This window comes from Psittacula echo (assembly GCF_963264785.1).
Source record: "Psittacula echo genome assembly, chromosome: 1".
NCBI lineage: Eukaryota > Metazoa > Chordata > Aves > Psittaciformes > Psittacidae > Psittacula > Psittacula echo.
The window spans coordinates 103,108,813-103,127,909 of record NC_137735.1 but is presented as its reverse complement, the minus strand read 5'-3'; the positions used below and the strand labels follow the sequence as shown (position 1 = coordinate 103,127,909).

Below are 19,097 nucleotides of genomic sequence, written 5' to 3'. Positions count from 1 at the left end.
TGAACAACTGCTATTTTGGTGGGCAGCATCCTTTTCCTGAATCATACAATCACACAATGATTTGGGTTGGAAGGGACCTTAAAGTTCACCGAGTTCCAACCCCCTGCCATGGGCAGGGACATCTTCCACTAGACCAGGTTGCTCAAAGCCCTGTCCAAGCTGGCCTTGAACACGTTAGCTGTTTCATTAAAGGAAGCAAGGATGGCCACAGGGAGTTGAGGCAACCTTATACTCAGCCATTTTCTACCTAAGTTCACTGTGGCTTTCTCATTGCACAGTCTTCTGTGAATGCAATGCAAGATGTGGCAGAACTCAGACCACTGTTTTTATATGTTCTTATTTTGTCAGAGGATTTTTAATTTTCTGAAAGTGGCAATGGGTAAGTGGAGAAAATATAAAATGCAAGAAAACCGTCAAAATATCTTAGTGGGAAATAAGACATGACCTCAGATTTTAGTTAAAGGAAATCAAAGGTTGAAACAGGACTTATATTTCTAGTTAAACTGTATAAGCAAAATCCCAGTACAGATAGCCATCAGGTATGATTTGGAGATCATCATGAAGTGAGAACAGAAAGCAGCACTATAGCTCTTCAGAAATGCATATTTTATGGGGGAGAAGCATGCTACTAGGTTTTCATTTGAGAACTTTTCTAATGTTCTGAGTTTTCTAATGAGAACTGTGTAGATATGCTCCTCAAAATTTACAGTCGTGAACTTTTATTATAAGAAATGAGGGGAAATGCCTTGCCTCATGATATGGTGTGGCACTGAAGCAGGCCAAGATCCTCAGCCATTAGTCTGAAGGCATCAGCTGAGAGTCTACAAAACGTTTTTCAGTACAGCAGTAAAGTTGTAAGTTTGTGAGACAAAAAACATACTGTGTAACAAAAATGCCAAGTATCTTATCAGTGTGTTAATGCCAAGTATCTCATCGGTGCCCCTCCCTGCAGCATAACCACACAGTGTATGTGGTAGTCGAGGGACATTTTTCAGGAAGGCTGGGTGCTCCCTGAGAAAGCTGAAAAATACTGCTATGGAAGCTGTGCTCAAAAGCCAGGTTTTCATTAAACATAATCCCACCTTCACCACACTTTTTAAACTTTGCATGTAGGCTTTTCATGTGCATTAGTAGTTATTATGTGAAGGGAGACAAACGCAAGTGTCAACAAGAGGGTTAAGGCCATGCATGAGACCTGCTTCAGCACCAGTACTTGGCGTATCTACTGATTCTTAGATGTGATGTCTACCCAATTTGTTCAAAGGTACGTAATCCTTTTCTTGTCACATTAGCTAGAAATATTTACACTTGGTCAAACTATTCTGAATTTGTAACATCCAGTAATCAGTAACTAGAGGCACCTACCCTGGAGATCAATCACAGCAGCTATATTGCTATGGGTGGCTTTTTTGCCTTCCACTTTTTCATAGTGAACCATCATCATGCAACTCAAGTCCCAAAGGAAAGGGTGCTCCTGGTGATTGTTGCAGTGGCTAATTATTAGGATCTTGCCCCCTTTTAGAATTAACACCCCAGTATATGTAGTTAAACCTGTATACTTCAAAAATAGACCCAGAAAGACTGATACAGTGAGAAGAAACACTGAAGACCAGGAGCTGGGATTGCTGACAAGAGTGATTTTATGCCTCTCTGCTTCAGGGTCTGAAGTAATTTTCTCCATTTTTGATTCAGACCCGGTTCTGCCTCACAGCTGAGCTCCCAAGTGCTTTATACCAACAGGGAAGGGCTATGCTTTCTTTCAGACCATTCCAAGACACCAAGAAGAGGCCACTGATTGTAGCGTGCCAGGGCTGCTTTTCATACATTAACTCTAGTCTTGAACACCCTCTCAAGACACAAACTCATTCCTCTCCTCCAGTCTGACCATGTGTCACACTTTGCTAGGACACAACCTAGCCTGTAAATCTACAGTTATGTGCACTTTTAAAGTTCCTTTCTTGCTTGTGAGTACTCTCTGATGTCTCCAGTGTGCAAGAGTGTCACCGCTTCATGCTCAGGGATCTGACACAGCTGTAGCACTTGGCCTTTTTTGGTGGGGAAGAAGAAGAGATGGGCATAATTTTTTTCTTAAGAAGTTAACCAGTGTCTTTCACATCTGAGTGAGTACTCTAAAATGCACAACTGAAACCATTTGGCAAAATTACAAATTCTGCAGTAGATATACTTGGGTTAATTTTCAACAATTCGGACTAAAAGTCAAAGTTTAAGGATACGATATCAGTCATTTCTTCTGCAGACCTTTAAAAAACTGTAAGTACTTAATTAATTGTTTTGCCCTGAGAATATTTTCCTTTATCTAACATTAGTGTAATTACATTTGAGTAACAACTTGAACTGTACCTACTAAAACAGGGTGGGCTACTGTTGAATAAAATAGTATTAAGAAAAATGATTCACTTGGATATAAACTTTTATGCCAAATTGCAAAGAAGGTGCAAACCTGTATAAGCACATTTTTGTACTGTGATTGAGCACAGTTTGTGTAAACATCTTCAAGCAAAGCATACTGTTTATATATCATTGATAATTGTTTGAGTTGCTCACCACCTAAGGTTAATTGCAAAGTGTTTCCAGGAATGCTATACACTTTTGAAACTCGAAGGAGTTAACTGTAGAAAGATTTAATGCTCATGAATTTGCTAGGATTTGAGAGGATTAGCATTGTTGTAGAAATTAGTATTTGAAGAAATTGATTGAGAAGGTGTTGGGTTAAAGAATGTGAAAGACAATTCAGTTCTATTGGCAGGCTTGTCAAAGACAGCTTTCTTCCCAGATGTGGCTTTATGAAGTGGAAAACATAGAGAAGAGCAGGTGCTGCAAGATTGTACTTGGAAAGTGTATCTGAGATAAAAAAAGAGGAAATTAACCTATATCCATCCCAACTATAAGGTAGGGTTCTGACTTGCCCTGTTTTTCTTCAGCTTACCTCATCAGGCAGCAGGGAACTGTATTGAATAACTTGGTTTAATGAAGCCTTGTGACAGTCCTTAGAGATAAATCTTTAAAATGGTGTTCTCCCAGTTTAACTCATTGTGTCAGATGTATAGGGACTTTTACAGGCAAGTATGTTCCAAGTCCATGGAATATACTGTTCCTTCTGTGAGCACAATTTTGGGAAATACGTAAGATGTGTAATAAAGAAGGTGACTTAGCACTAACAGAAGCTCTAACCATCAATTCGATATGGAGATGACTAAAAGGAGACAGACAAATTTTTGCAGATCATGGGAGGGTAAGGAGAACAGAGTCTTATTTGTTTCCATTTAGAACTTAAGTTGGTCTAGTGGTTTTTGTTTTATTTTTATTTCTAATTTTAATGCCAAGAGATTGGTCTCCAATACAGTTTATATTAAAATTAACAAATATACATTGATGCCAGTGGGAGGGGGAGGGCTCAACTGAACATGCAGAGAAGAACTAAATGTTCTTTTTATGACTAGCAAGGGCAGGCACAGTAAATAAAGACCACGGAGACAGGTATACACCAGTTAAATGTATACGTCTTCATAGTTCTGTCTCCCATGTGGCCAGTACTAAACGCTTGTGAAAAGAACTAAAAAACTGTGTCACAGACAAACCATCTTGCCCTCAGAACACCTCTTTCCTCTGTTCTTTGCTTAATGGTTGTATAGTACTGAAATCATTCAGTATCTGATGAGGGCTGAGGGCTAGCTGTTATGCTGTTGACATTCATGTCAAATTTTCTTGATTAGAATGAAGTGTATAGGCTTGTAGCATGTTTTGGAATCCAGTTCACAATTATTTAAGGAAGACAAGTATGAAATATCTTAGAATGAATCTGATGTTTTGCAAACATGGAACAAAAATGTTTCTTTGTTTCTTTTGTCTTTTTTAACACTGTAATAGGATCATTGGACAGACTTAGACATCAGGACCAATTATCAAAAGCAACATGACAGAAACTGAGAAGCAAGGTGCAGGGGACAAATTTTGCTGCATTTCCAAGCTGAAGGTACAAAAATATTTTATCATTTTGTAGGAACACACAACTGTAATTGCTTGCACTTGTAGTAGTTTGGTAGAAGTTACTTTTTTTCCTTATCTTTAATGCCTTAACTGAGGTCAAGCAAGTTTGTCAGCTATCATGTGTTGCTTTTTGTGTCCCTGAACTTTACACTTGGTGATGTTGGTTGATTGCTCCTTTGAAGCTCCACCTCTGAATTTGTGTAATCTCCCTAGTGTGACGTGTTTACCATTCCTTCTAAAACCTGTGAAATGAGCCTTTACTGACTGTGACATGGCAGTAAAAATTGGCTGTTGATGTACCGTAGACTACTTAAGTTGTCAAGAATTGCTGTAAAAGATTGTAAAATAGCTTGGTTTGAATTGTAATTCAAAACCTGAATACATTACTTATGCTTTTTAGCATTTGCAGATGTATTTAAAAATGCTATTGATTTCATTTCGTAAGTAATGTTTGAGAACCCTAAAATTATTTGAAAGCTACTGGTTTTTACTGTCAACTGCTACTACATTCTTGTAAAAAGGACACTACTCTTATTTGCTATTTCCTTCTTTTGTTTGGAATGCCTTGTTCCGGGCTCATGACCTCTACTGAGATGGGAGAGCAGATACTTGATCAAGTAGCTCGATCAAATGAAACGATATTATCTCTGCAAGTACTTTGTCATTCAGATGAGCAAAGGGTGCAAAGATCTTTGCAGCCTGGTCTGGCTGCAGACGTTACATAGTCCTGCAGATGGCAATCTTGCAGCAGACACACGGCGGGAGAGGCTGTGCTGCGCTTGTCTTGACTGGAGAGACGGAGTTTAAGGTTTCTGAAGACAGTCTTGGTCAATGGGAGTAGGTGAAGAACAAAATCTTTGGATTAATGAAGCCACAACTGTGGACAAGGATAGATGGTGGTATTTACTCACATATCAGTGGAACAGAACTGTTCACTTGTTTACCTGGAAGGCATATTTGGTGTGGAAGATAACCATGGAATATTCCTAAATATATGTAATTCTTTATGCATTCTCCTCTTCTCTTCCTAGGTATTTCTGCTGGCACTATCACTTGCATTTGTTGGTAAAACGATGTCTGGTGCTTACATGAACAGCTTGTTTACACAGCTAGAGAAACAATTTAATATTCCAGCTTCCTTAGTGGGGATCATTAATGGAAGCTTTGAAATTGGTAATCATTCATTTTAATATTTCTTATTCTCTAAAAATATAATATGTTGGCTTAGCATGTATTTGTGACTCTCATGCTCTTAGCAACCTGTCAATTACTCTTATATGGCAATAGTGACCAACTATCCTACTGTTTCAGCTGGTACTTACACATTTAGTGTTTTGGAAACTAGGAAGAGAACATAAATGGTGAAGTTTAGGATTAAAAATTGGTTCATCTGATTTCTGCACTATCATAAGATATGACAGAGCAACTAACAAAATAAAACCAGTTTAAGAGATTTGTATTGAATCTTTCTGAACAAACCAGAAAGATTTTATAATCTTTGTTTGAATTCAAGGTCATATTTACCATTTTACAGTTCTTCTGATCAGTGACCTCAAAGTTGATTGGAGTGGATTGTCTCCTTACTGAAACTTAATAGTATTTCAAGATTTTATACTTGAACAACTGTAAAGAAAGTTTTCAGTTCTATTTTAGTGACACTTACCTTGCCTATCAGTGAGTTTTATTGCCTAGTGATAAGCTTATATTTTGTCATTGTGAAAAAGCCAAGCAAAAGTCTTGTTAGCTTCAAATGCACCTATATAGAGATCCTTAAAGGATATGGTTTATACCCTTAAAGTTACAATGTGGATTTTTATTATCCCTGGCTCAGCTCAGGAAGTGGTCTGCACAGGTTCATATGCACTGATGGGGAAGGGAGGTAAGGCTCTTTCCCTCTTTTCCTAGTCTCCTATATCTGTATGTGCAAGAATAAGAATGTTTTAGCAACACTATGCTGCTGCCTGTAAAGCGGTCTGATGGGGCAGCCCGAACTTACAATAAAGAAAGAATACCCAGAATATATTCTTGCTTTTGATAAGGTGGAGACTTTAAGAAATATGAAATGGCCAAGATTAATGAAGTAGTATGTAAAAAGATTATTATTTTAAATAAATTATCTTCATATGCATTTTCCTATAACAAATTTTGGCATTCTTATCTCCAAGGATGTAAAATAATGGTGAAGAATCATAATAATATTTGAAATAGTTAAGAGTCAGTATATGTGGAAGACTTAAATAACTTACTAGGACCATGTAAGTATACATCTTTAAGTGTCATTCAATCCACTGATTCAATACAGTTTGTCTAGCAATCACACATAAAAAGAAGTGTTATCTTCTTTCAGAGCATGATGCCCATCACTCAGAGATATTTTTGTTCTTTTGACAAAAAGATCACAAAATTAGTAGGTATACGATTACAAAATTGCTATTTTAATAGGTCCTGATTCATAACATGAAGCTTGATTCTTAGTTGCATAGCAATAAATGAAAAGTAGAGAAAATCAACTGATTCTCAAGTGAAAGTGGAGGACAGCAAAGATTTTTAGCACATTTGTATTTTTAAATGATACTAGATACAAAAATATGTATTTTTTAATTCCTTTCAAACCATTACTGAAAAGAATATTAATTTAGTATTTCTTTTTTCTCTGTATGTCATCTTGTGTTATTTTCAGTACAAAGAAACCTTGCAATATATGCCTCTGTATTTTCCCACACATTGCAAAATAGAGTATCCTAGGAGAACAGCTTCCTAAACCACCAGCCTCTCAGCTTGGTCTTTGTGAAAAGTAGTGGGAAAATTCTTTACATAGGTGCAGTCAAAAATCTCTCTCACAGTGATCTCTTTTCCATTCTGCCTTCTATTCTCATGCTCTTTCTATGTGGTGTAAATCTTCTAGAAAAAAATCACAGATAGCAGGGAATTACTGCTTTAGGCAGTTCCCTGTCTAGTTACAGTTTTTACAAGGTAAGAGAAGTAACAGATGTTGAGGTAATAAGGTATACTCAAATTCATGTTGCACTTTAGAAGATATAAGGATGCCTTGGTTTGTAAATATGAACCAGGTTCTTTTTGCAGGCAACTTGCTGCTGATGGCATTTGTGAGTTACTTTGGAGCAAAGCTTCACAGACCCAGAATAATTGCTTTGGGGTGCACAGTTATGTCGTTTGGATGTCTTTTAATATCAATTCCTCATTTCCTATTTGGAAGGTGAGTATTTTGCTTAGCTCAGAGCAGCTTCTGTGATCCTTATATGTCTTAATCTGTAACTTCTCCAGCTGAAATAGTATTGCTTATTGAGAGAGACATTGCTGAGCACCAGAATGATATGGTGACTGTAAAGCAGCTTGTTCTGTTTTGCTTCTGAGATGGCTTCAGAAGTCAGTCATCACTTCCTGAGAAGAGCCACCCCTCTCCAAGGGAAAGGAAGGCACTTTCCCTTGCCCTTGTCTTCATGCTTGTGCTGCCTCTTGTGTGGACTCCCTGAAGAAACAGTAGCCTGTGATAGTATTACATTACACTCCTAGCTCTTATCTGCTTGGATGGGCAGTACAATGATTTTTAAGGATGTCTTTGGCCTGGAGCCTGGATGACAGATTCTCTAATTTTGTTATGTCCAATGTGGTATTGCTCTGACAGCCTTGGTGGCCTCCTCTGCCTAGGGTGCAACTTGAGTTAGAATGGAAGAATAATAGAACAGAGGATAATACAAGGGGTTTCATTAGAGCGTTTCATCAACTCCCCCATAGCATCTGTTACAAGATTATCTTAGAGGCTAGATAACAGCCTGGATAAAATGCTATGTTGATTTCCTGTTACAGTTCCTCTGTTCGTAGCCTGATTTCTTACTGAGGCTCAGTAAATTTTCGACGTTTCCTTCTTACAGCTACACACTCTTCATATAGGTCACTTCATTACTGAAGTACAGATTTATGAGGTGGTTCTGAGGTATTTCTTCTTAACCTATACATGCTTTCCTTTGATTCAAACAGGTATCATATTGAAAGCAGCATTTCACAACAGGAAAATTTTTCAGTCATGCCTCTCTGCCTTGTTAATCAAAGTTTGTTCTCTTTACCTACAGAGGAGCCATCAAGAGGTATGGGTCTTCCTATGTTTACTACTATTTTTTTCCTCAGTTTTTATAGTGTTTAAGTAAATATGATTTATTTTTAATAGCAATTATTTCAGGGTTCTGCTTTTGATCAGTACTTTTTGCAGACAAAAACCAGAGGTCAGGAAATTTCCTAGCCTTCTTGTTTCTTTATTTTCTGACATGAGAGCTGTAGCTTTTTTTTTTTTTTTAATGCAGTTTTCACAATATCCAAACAGCTCAGTTAACATCCCTGTCAGTCTACTTTGGGGAAATACAACACCAGATTGTTCTTACAAATGTTCTCTTTTTGACTTGAAATACTACGATACTATGAGGAGGTGGGGAACATATCTGGGCAATGATTAATCTAGACCAGGTTGCTTCTTCATTGTATCACACAAGAAATAAAAGAACAAGGAAAAGGTATAGATCCCACTTCCATTTAGAGAAAAGAGAAAATAGTTTAAACTGGGCTAAAACTTATCCCGTGTATGTTCACTAGCAATATGCATATAAAGTAATTACTATAAAGTCAGAAGGCCAAGAGGCAACTATTAAATCATCATACACAAAATCCTCACACTGAGGGTGGGATTAATCTCCTGACCCTTTAGCTACCTCAAAGGGAAGCATTTAGTCTGATCTCTCTTTTTAGGATCCCTTGATAGCTGGTCAAAGGAGACTACAGAGCTTTTTAAACTATACATTTTCTGTAAGGACATTCATGCTCTGTACTTCAAGGTTAGTCACACTACCTCCTGGATGCACCTGCTGACTGTTAAAAACGTAGATGATTGCAGGATGGCAAAAGTTAAGTGAGATGAACCTCACAGTTACTTGTTATATTTTGTCATAGTGTTCCATCAATGTGTGTTAAAGCTGAATCACATTGCTGTAATATTGTATGAATACAGTGACATCAAACCATAGTGCTGTAGTTTTCTGTGTCTCCATTTAGTAATGGATGTGATTTCCAAGCTTTCCAAGATTGCATGTCACTAAACGCATTAATTTTGCCATCTTCATAAGGGAAAGCTGGAAAAAGTGTATACTTACTAGCTTGGTATCAAACTTTCATTTAAACATTTCAGATACTGTTTTCTTTTATAAATACACAAATTAAGGTATAAGTAGGTAAAGCATTTCTTCTAAATTGTGCAGCTTTGTTGTAGACAGTGATCAGGTTAGTCAGGCATGACTTTTCATCCCTTCATTACTGAGGTTCAGATGCTGTCTTCTCTTCACTGACATGAAAATGGCAGTTTTGGTGAGGGAAATGAGTTAAGGGAAGGGGCACGGTTATGCAGTGGTTAGACAAGGTATGGCATGGAGAGGGAAGAGGTTTAAACTCTTCACCAGGAAGTGCTTCTTCCAGTTCTGGAGCCTTTTAAGTATTGTGACTACTTATTCCCCCGTTTTACAGGACAGCCCTATGTACCAAAGTTCAAGCTGTTAGTCAAATCTTTGTCTCTAGAATTTAATTAATGGTTAGTATTAAAACATTAATTCTGTTTTTTTATATTATTCACAGAATGTGAAAAAGAGCCTGGGTCCTTGCTGTGGATATTTGTGATGGTTGGAAACATAGTACGTGGAATGGGTGAAACTCCCATCATGCCTTTAGGAATTTCATATTTGGAGGATTTTGCCAAAGCAGAGAATTCACCTTTCTATCTGGGTAAGTCTACCCTATTGTGATAACTGCCCTCCTCCAAACAAACACAAAAGTAAACAAAAGCAAAAGATTATTATGATTCCCTTCAGTCTGATAAAGGAAGGGAGAAAACAAATATTATTGCCTTATCAACATAATAACACTGTACAACTTGTGTTTAACTACAAATGAACTTGTTGAAATGAGGCTATTTTCAGGTGCAGAAGACTATTCAGTAGAGCTGTCCTAAACATACATAATAATTCCAAGAAAATTATTATATCTGAGTTCTAATTTAGTGTGTTTTCTCCTTTTCATACTTCAGGATGTCTACATACAGCAACTGTAACTGGCCCCTTTCTTGGTTTGTTGTTGGCATCATTCTGTGCAAAACTGTTTGTTGATCTGGGATCAGTAGATGCAGGTAATGGATGAATATATAAAATCTTACGTATAAATAAGTAGGCATGCTGGTGTGTTTTTCAGCACTGAAAGATATTTCTTTGCTAATACGAGATGTCTTAATTTTATCTGAGCTTGCTGGTGTTTCTTTTAGAATGGAAAATCTGTATATAACATTCAATTCAATAAAAGGCCTGAATTCACACATACACAAATGAATCTGCATATAAATTATTTGATGAACAATTATGTCATCTGGCTTAACATAGGAAAGGACTAGAATTAATTTAATACAAAACACTGAAATTTACCATTTTGCAACATTAGAAAAAAAGGCTGGAGACTATTCTTTTTCATCAGCCTCATTTTAAGAATCTTTAAAATGCTTTTAATATATCACATGTCAGAGATGACTAGGAAAAAAAACAGTGAATGTTTCTGAACATGTGTGGGGTTTTGTTTTTTTCTTTTTATAGAGGATATAACTATAACAGCTACCGATGCCCGCTGGGTTGGAGCTTGGTGGCTGGGCATTTTGATTTGTGCATCACTGAATCTTCTCGCTGGAATACCTTTTTGGTTTTTGCCAAGGTCACTCTTGAAGGAAGGAGAAAGCAATGAATCTGTGGAGACAAGTAAAAAAAGTGTAGTACTATTGAAAGAAAATAATAAAAATGAAGCCAAACAGACCATGTATGAAATTGCTAAAGGCAAGTTATATTGTATTTTTTCCCTTCTTAATTTAGAAACTTAAGATGTGAACTATGTGTATTTTTGTGAGTAAAGAGGGGTCCAAGATATAAAATGCATGCTCTGTTTTTCATCTCTCTGTAGTTTAAAAGATTTGCACAGGGATTTAGAATGGCTTCTCACAGAGGAAGAAAGATAATTTTGTAGATCAAGGAACTAAATTCACTCCTTTCCCTCTCCTGCTTTTCAGGTGTATGTAGAATCTGGATCTATTCTTCCTGGTAGAGGATTAATGCACTGAAATCTGGTAAAGAATATTACAACTCAGTGAGCTGTGAATAAGTTACAGATATTAGTTGCTTGTATCCCACATTCAGTGTGCAGAAAAGCAGCTCAAATCTTGTGCATTTCTTGAGTCCAACATAAAGCCATATAAAGGAATTTACAGGTGCTTAAGTGTCCCATAAACATTTAAGGTCTATCTGGTTTACATTTATTCATGTTACCACTAGCAACTTTCACATCTGTGGTCTTTCAGATCTATATACCTGTAGGAAGCTATCTTTTTTCCTTCCGTTTTTTGTACTAGTTGGAAATGTAAGTGAATAAAGTATGTCAAAGGCTAAGATCTTCAGAGTACTGTTATGATACTGTATACCCAGCCCAGGGCCCCTTGACAGGATCTTAATTTTCAGAAAGTAAGAGCTAAGTGTCAGCTACCTCTCCTAGGTGTTTCAAGCTGGATTCTGCAAATTCTTAATTTGTACTTGGTGTGAGCACTCAGACCTTTGCTGATATTACAACTTCATTTTTATAAAACATATCATCTTCCTCTGCTGTCATGTAGACTTAAATGAATCCATGAGTAAAGTACTGGTCTGGTGAGAAAAGGCCTCTTCTGCCCCATCACTCACAATAGCAATAATGGTGATCAAACCTGGGGCAGCTTGTCACAGCTATCTAGTGGATTTGCACCCCTTCTCCCTTGCATTCTCTTTGCATGCCAGGTTCAGGAAGGGGGTTTTGCTGAATGGTCTGGGGGCATGGGATGAGAGAAAGAGGAGTAGGAAAGATGGGAGAAAAAGATTTGCTGCTGCAAATCTGTAGGTGCAAAGTTCAGTCACTGTACAGGTAAAAGCTTCAGGAAACTTTTACCATAAGGTTATTACTGTGATTTTTTTTTTTTTTTTTAAATAAGGAGCAGCATGCATTGGTGTGCATGTGCCTGTGTGTGAGGTTATGTATGTGTAGAAATGATATGTTGGGGTAGCCTGGGCTAAGCAAGTAATCTTTGGCCTGTGGTGTCTGGTAAAGCACAAGGACTAGCCTGATCCGGTTAAGGACCATTTCTGTTCCACTCTTCCTCCCTCAGCTACACTAAACATTGTGTGATTCTTTTCATAAAGCATCACACTAACTCATTACATTATTTCATTCCAGATTTCATCCCCTTCCTCAAGGCTCTGCTTCACAACCCAGTTTATATGTTATTTATATTCATAACTGTGTTACAGTTCAATGCCTTCAATGGCATGTTATCATTCATGCCCAAATATGTGGAACAGCAGTTTGGAAAATCTGCATCAGATGCCATCTTTTTAATTGGTATGTTTTCATTTTTCTTTGCTCTGCGATGCCTCTATGCAAATTCTTTTATTATTCTATATATATATGTGTTCATGTGTACATGTATACATATACATACTGGGGTCAAATGCTTCTACAGCTAAGAGTCCACACCACAAAGTATTTCCAAGTGATCATGCATTTTCTGCTAAGCATCTCTGAATTTTCTGTGTAGAATTTTATAATCAACTTCCCATCTTTTGAATTGGCCCAGAAGTTTCATCTGATTGGTAGGAAACTTAACCCAGTGCTCATCTTTCACAGTAGCTCCACCATTTTCTTTAAAAGCTGCCACACAGAATATCCCAGACCTGATCAGTTTTATTACTGCCTTCTGTCACCAGTGTTTTGAAGCTGTGTATCCAAAGTCTTGTACCTATCATATATCTGTGTTGCTTTGGCACTACACGACTGGGTTGTTTTTCAGATAAACTATTTTCTGTATTGAAATACATGCTAAGGTGTAATTCAGGTTTAATAGTCTTCCCTTTTCCCCTCATTCTCCATGCCCACCCACAGTCAAGTGTTGTTAGAGAACCAACATTGTCTTGGGCAAAGCCAACCAAACCATACGATGCATGTGTAAAACTACTTCCTAAATGTCTTTCAGTGAGTCTTCATTAAAGTATCAAACAGCGAAGAAGCATGAGAGCATGTTCAGTAATCCCGTATAAAATCTGAAAGTCTGTCCCTCCTTTCTGTGATGCTCAGGGTGCACTAAAATGTGCTCCACCAGCTTGTCTTCCTGTTGAGTTTCTCTGTCAGCTAGGGAGGCTGTATTGAAAAGCTGCTTTTTTTTTGTGTGTGTACATGTATGCGTGTGTGTTGGAACTTGATTGCAATTCTAGATTGCAATTTTCCAACGAATCATTTTAGTCCTACAGTCTAGCACCTCTCCAAGTTGTTCCCAACTGCTGTTGAATTTGGCATATGTTTTGGATGTGCAAGGGAACTAGAGACCCATTTCTCACTGTAGTTAAATTCAGTCACAGGCACTGTATGAGTCTTCCCTTATGAGTGGCTTTGATGGTCTCCTTTATTTTAACATGGAATTTTCATTTGTTTAAATAGGAGTTTACAACTTACCAGTTATATGTGTTGGGTATTTTTTTGGAGGCTTATTCATGAAGAAATTCAAGATAAATATCTATCAGGCTGCGAAAATAGCATTTTGGGTATCTTTACTGGAATACCTTCTCTACTTTGGTGCCTATTGGACTATCTGTGATACTTCACCAGTTGCTGGCCTAACAATTTCCTATGAAGGGTAAGACACAAGAAGACTTAGGCCAGGGAATCCATACCTTTGCAACACTTCAGTTTAATGGTCTAAATTCTCCAGGATTTTTACTTGCATGAGCCAGTAGGTCTGTCTTCTGTTATCCCTGTTTTAAACAATAAAGTGTATTAGAAAAGATATCCACATCAAGAATCATGCAATTACACGTCCTTATTAATTCTTTAATGTATGTAATTATACATTCAAGTCATGTAACTGCAGGTGGAAATAAAAAGTTGATCAAATTAGGCATACAGGAATATAATTTCAGAATTACAGAGGGACAAAACACTATCTTATGCTGATTTATTGGAATTTTATTGCTATTGAGTTATCAGAGGATATTTCATCTTTATTTGAAGCCTGCCATTAATCACTGGGCAGGGTTGTGTGTCTGTAAAATGTACAAGTAGGGAAATATATGATGCTTATAGACAATCAAGAACATACATACATAGATAAAAAAATGCTGAAGGGTATGCATACCTATCTGTGGTTTGATAATATTAATATAATATAATAAAACATCCTACAGAAAAATAGAAAGGCACAACTGTAGGAGAGGATTATGTAGGATTGTGTCCTGGATCAACACGTGAGCTAGAATAGAACTTTAAGCATTGCAAAATGTTACTGTAGGTATTTCATTACCAAAATATTTATTCATTTTCTAAATGTATTTCAGAATAGAACAAGTTTCTTACACAGAAAGTACTCTACTTGCTGGCTGCAACAGGGATTGTGATTGCCCACTGAAAATATGGGACCCTGTATGTGGTAACAATGGAATCACTTACGTGTCACCTTGTCTTGCTGGGTGTAAAACCTCAAGAGGAACTGGAAAGAGTATGGTAAAGCATACATTTTATTGTGCTGTAACTATGAAATACAGTAGGTGAGAAATATCCATGTCAATATAGGCTGGGAAATATCTGTACATGTACATTTAAGTGGACATATAAGGTGATGCATAGAGTTGGAAAAATCCCTTGAGTGGCAACAGAAATTCCAAACTGAATATAAAAATTAGTTTGTTTAAACTAAATAAGACAATGAAGAAGCCTCCTTTTCTTCTAATAATCAATGGAGTATTAAATACTCAAAATGGAATAAGAACTTATTCTCAGGGTATTGCCAGCTAGAAACCTGAGTACCAAAGAATATTTCAGCTAAAATTAAATTCCTTAGCATGAATTAATAATCTCTTTTATCCTGTAGAGTTAAAGAAGTAACTGGGTATTATAGAACTTTAATTATCTTAATTAACGATATATTATCCATGAGAAAAATTTGTAAGTTCTAATTAGATTGAAACCAAAAATAATGAGTTCAATAAACCCCCAAATCATACAGGAATTAGAAAGCCTCTATTTTACAAATATTTTAGGCAAGTATTAGATAATAGTAGGGGCCAGACACTGATGCCACTGATGCCCTTGAACACTTCGGCTGACATTTGAGAGCCCTTATTGTAGCAATAGTCTCCATGATTTCAGTAGGAGCAAGTGTTTTAGTGAGAATATTGCAACCCAGCCTCAATCAAACATCTCTGGTTTCTTCTGGCATGTGAAAAAAGACACTATGTTATGAAAAAGAGAGTCAGACCTGTTGGAACTGGAAGGTCCACATAACTGTGTTGGAAAATGAGGGCACTCTTGATCATGGCCTCCTTGAAGAGCCACTCACCCAGCTGCATTAGAAGACCATAGCTCTCTCCCACTCTCTAACCCAATATGCTGCATACAGATGAAGGTTGGACCTGTGCCTGGCAGACAGGGAGAGGAGCTGCAGTGCAGTGCTGCACATGTGTAACATACACGTTCAGGAGAGAGGGAGCTAGGTGCCAGCTATGTGAGTTTCACATTTGGTGTATGAGTTTTCACAATCTGTGAGATCAAAATACTCTTTTGACAGGTATTTGAAAACTGCACCTGTGTTGCAGCCTCAGGGTTTTCATCTCAAAATATCTCTGCACATCTGGGCCAGTGTGATGGAGAAGAAAACTGTGAGAAGATGCTTCATTATTTTTTAATATTGTCATTAGTCTGCAGCTTCATTTTTTCCTTAGCAGCCATGCCTGGTTACATGGTCTTAATAAGGTACAGTAAAATGTCCTTGTCATAAAAAAACTACTGGAGTTTTTATTCTGAGGTCAAACACCCTCAAGGATTAAAAGTATGTTAGTTTGTGTTTGAAGGGAGGAAGAATATGACAATCTTATGTCATTTCTGTGCTGTATTAAGGTTTAGTGTCAGCTTTATAACCTGTTGCTTCTGGCTACAATCTGTATCCTGAATTAGTGTAGAGTCAGTGCACCAAGATATTGAGAGGTGTGTGTGATACCCATGTTTTGATTGATGACATCCACATGATGCTGGTTGAGGCACAACTATCTTACACCTTGCACTGGTCTCAGTCCAAGTGGATGATACCAGGACAACTGCTTTTCCTTTTGTGAATTTGGCAGTCCTAGCTAAGGAACTTCAGTGTCAACTAATGAGGATAATGAACTTTTTCAACCAGTGCTCTAATTATAATGGTTTGGGCCTAATATGATAGCTTGCTGGGGAAAAAAAATGGAAAAAGAAAAATAAGAGGTAAACATTTCTTATTAGTGTCTCCTCTGCTAACTGGTGTAAAATGTAATTATCACGTACATAGGTCTCTAAAGCCTGAAGAAAAGTCATTTGGAGTGGGCATCCATGGACTAGCTTCAAGGGTATTTGGTAAGAAAAGCTTTAACACACTTTAGAAGCACAGTTAGGTCTGATCTAGAGTTCAAGGGGCTTGACACAGGAGTCTACTATGGAGTCTACTATGTAGTGCCTTTGATCAGGAGGAATTTGGCTTTTTACAGATCTAGGCAAATTAAAACAGCTTTCAGTTTGCATTTATTTCTACTGGGAAATTTGTCTGCTCATCTGAAAGCCATTTTACATTCCTTCACTCTTGTGTTCATTGAACACAACATTTACTAATGTGAGAAAATGTTGAGTTTTGAGTAGAAATCACAGTCCATATTGTAGCGTATATATATTGTAAACAACAGGAAAGAAAATCAGTGGTTGAGGGTGGGTGGATAAGGAAGAAGAGAGAATGTAAGAAATACAGAGAACATGGTTCATGCTGCAAGAGGACAGGACAGACGGACTAGATGAGAAACCGCATAGGTTCTATAGTGTATCTGCTAATCAGAAGAAATATGCTACTCACAAAGGTGTTGCTAATATTCTTTTTAGCTGGAATCCCATCTCCCATTTATTTTGGAGCTTTGATAGATACGGCTTGCTTAAAGTGGGGTACTGTGACTTGTGGTGGAGAAGGAGCATGTAGAATATATGACATTGTCGCATACAGGTATATTTTCTACTTTATTTTAATTTTTCCTGCTTACTGTATTATTACATTCATAGAGATATAATTTTACACTCTATATTTTCCTAGTAGACCAACTGCTCCTATGTTAGAGATTTGACACAGCATTTTTTCTTTGGCATTGGCTTTATTTGTCAAATGCAGCCTTTGCCACAGATGCTGGAACACCCTCTGAACAGAAATGTTCTGGTGCCATAATTACTCCATTAATAGGCTTTCATGAGAACACATCTTAAAACACTGAATTCTGATTAAAAAAAAAATACAATAAAAGCAGTAAGCCCTTGTGGAAAACTGTTAAATGGCTGACTACGCAATATCATGGTCGAAAATGGTTGAAATAGTACTTGAATTAAAATACAGGAGAAATTTATAGAGAGGATATAGGTACCCAAATTGGAAATTAGCCCAGGATACTATGGGCATGCTTTTGTAGTTCTTCAAGAAGCAATGTGGAAATTCTGAAGAAAAGTCTTGTTGAATAGTGACCTCAGAGTGATTCCTTTTAGTATTGTGTTGAGTTTTGATTTGAAAGAAAAATGCTAGTTCATGAACACCCAGTAGTTTTACTCAGGTGGTCTGAGCTAGTCTTTTTAGGGCTCTCTCTTTTCCCTGTGGAGAGATCCATAAGGGTACCAGATGGCTAACTTCGCTGCCTAAATTAGTTGCCTGAATATGGGTCATCTGGGTAGCTGTTTTGTTGCTACTGACAGAAGTTTCTGTTCTTCTATTGATTTGTCTTCTGTGAGATCCAAAAGGTTGAGGGCACAAGCTTTCGAGTGGCTGGGCAATTGTTGCAAAACAATGTATGCTGAACAGTTTTTCTGGTTTTTTTACACATGCATATATTTAACAAGGCTTATCCTTTATTTCAGGTGGCTCTATCTCGGCCTGCCAGCAATACTACGTGGAGTGTCCTATATCCCAAGTGCAGTAATTCTCCTTATTTTAAAGAAGAAACTTAAAACTGAAAACCAAGTCTTAGTAAATGCACCAGTAGAAATGCAGGATAAAGAACAAGAAGCATTGAAATAATATTTCAAAGCAAAGCAAGACATACTGTGAAAAAGCCTTGCAGTGTAAAATATTTGTGAAAGATTTCATACTTTAGTGAACTTGGGCAGAGATTAATAGAATTATATGTAGGTGTATCCTAATTATGTTATTCAAAAAGTATCAGTTTATAAACAGAAGGTACTGTAAAAATTTGTTTAGTGCAAAAGAAAGAGAAGTAGAAATAAGAAAACTTACAAAATGCTAGGTTTGAGTTGCATGAGCAAAGCACTGTGAAATAAATAGAAACATTATGTTTTCAGTCCTGGTTTCACTGAAGATAGTGGGAGTTTTGCAACTGACTCCAGTGATGCCAGATTTCATCTTGGAATTCTACAATTTGACATTTTCATTGTATCTTCTTTGGGCCTGAGTCTTCCATGAATTTATTTAATTACACTGTTGGTCCTTTCAGGCAGGAGCTGTTTGTTATTCTCCATAATGTAGTGTGGTTAAAATATTTGGAACATGGCTTATGACATGGTTTGGTGCTGTGGTAACAATAACAAATAAAAAAAGAAAAAGTTAATCTTTTTTAAACTAGGTGATGTTTTAGGTTTGCATAGAGCATGGACAAGGAAACACTCTCAGGATTTGTTGCTTCAGTTGCATTCACTGAAGAAGGGAATAACTCACACATTAAGAGTGGTAGAATGATACTTGTATTTTACCCATCGTATTGCTGTCTGCTAAATCCTATACTTCCTCATGTCCTATATGACACAGACTTACTCCCATTTTATCAACCCAGGACCTTCTGCAGCCACTGAAAGATGGGAAGGGTATTTTCCCAAAGTAGTTACATTAAGTTATATTCTGTTTTGCTTTAAGGTGTCTTCTTAACAACGTGTGTGCATGTGCTTGGAATTGCTTCCTGCCCTTGTGGAATCAATGACAAAATCAATTT

General features: G+C 37.2%; 1 protein-coding gene across 1 annotated transcript in view; it reads left to right on the top strand.

The window, feature by feature from the left end:
- Positions 1-3,934: 3,934 nt before the first annotated feature.
- The window catches only part of LOC308217043 (uncharacterized protein), a gene marked incomplete at both ends in the record, with an annotated part of 46,980 nt that continues 31,817 nt past the window's right edge, over positions 3,935-19,097 (top strand). The window contains 14 exons of the mRNA XM_080609748.1: positions 3,935-3,994; positions 5,040-5,181; positions 7,093-7,225; positions 8,008-8,114; positions 9,643-9,789; positions 10,091-10,189; positions 10,644-10,889; positions 12,298-12,462; positions 13,555-13,750; positions 14,448-14,613; positions 15,677-15,861; positions 16,424-16,488; positions 17,002-17,119; positions 18,013-18,160. Of these exons, the coding sequence (XP_080465874.1) occupies positions 3,935-3,994; positions 5,040-5,181; positions 7,093-7,225; positions 8,008-8,114; positions 9,643-9,789; positions 10,091-10,189; positions 10,644-10,889; positions 12,298-12,462; positions 13,555-13,750; positions 14,448-14,613; positions 15,677-15,861; positions 16,424-16,488; positions 17,002-17,119; positions 18,013-18,160 (1,977 nt within the window). The remainder of the gene's footprint in view (positions 3,995-5,039; positions 5,182-7,092; positions 7,226-8,007; positions 8,115-9,642; positions 9,790-10,090; positions 10,190-10,643; positions 10,890-12,297; positions 12,463-13,554; positions 13,751-14,447; positions 14,614-15,676; positions 15,862-16,423; positions 16,489-17,001; positions 17,120-18,012; positions 18,161-19,097) is intronic.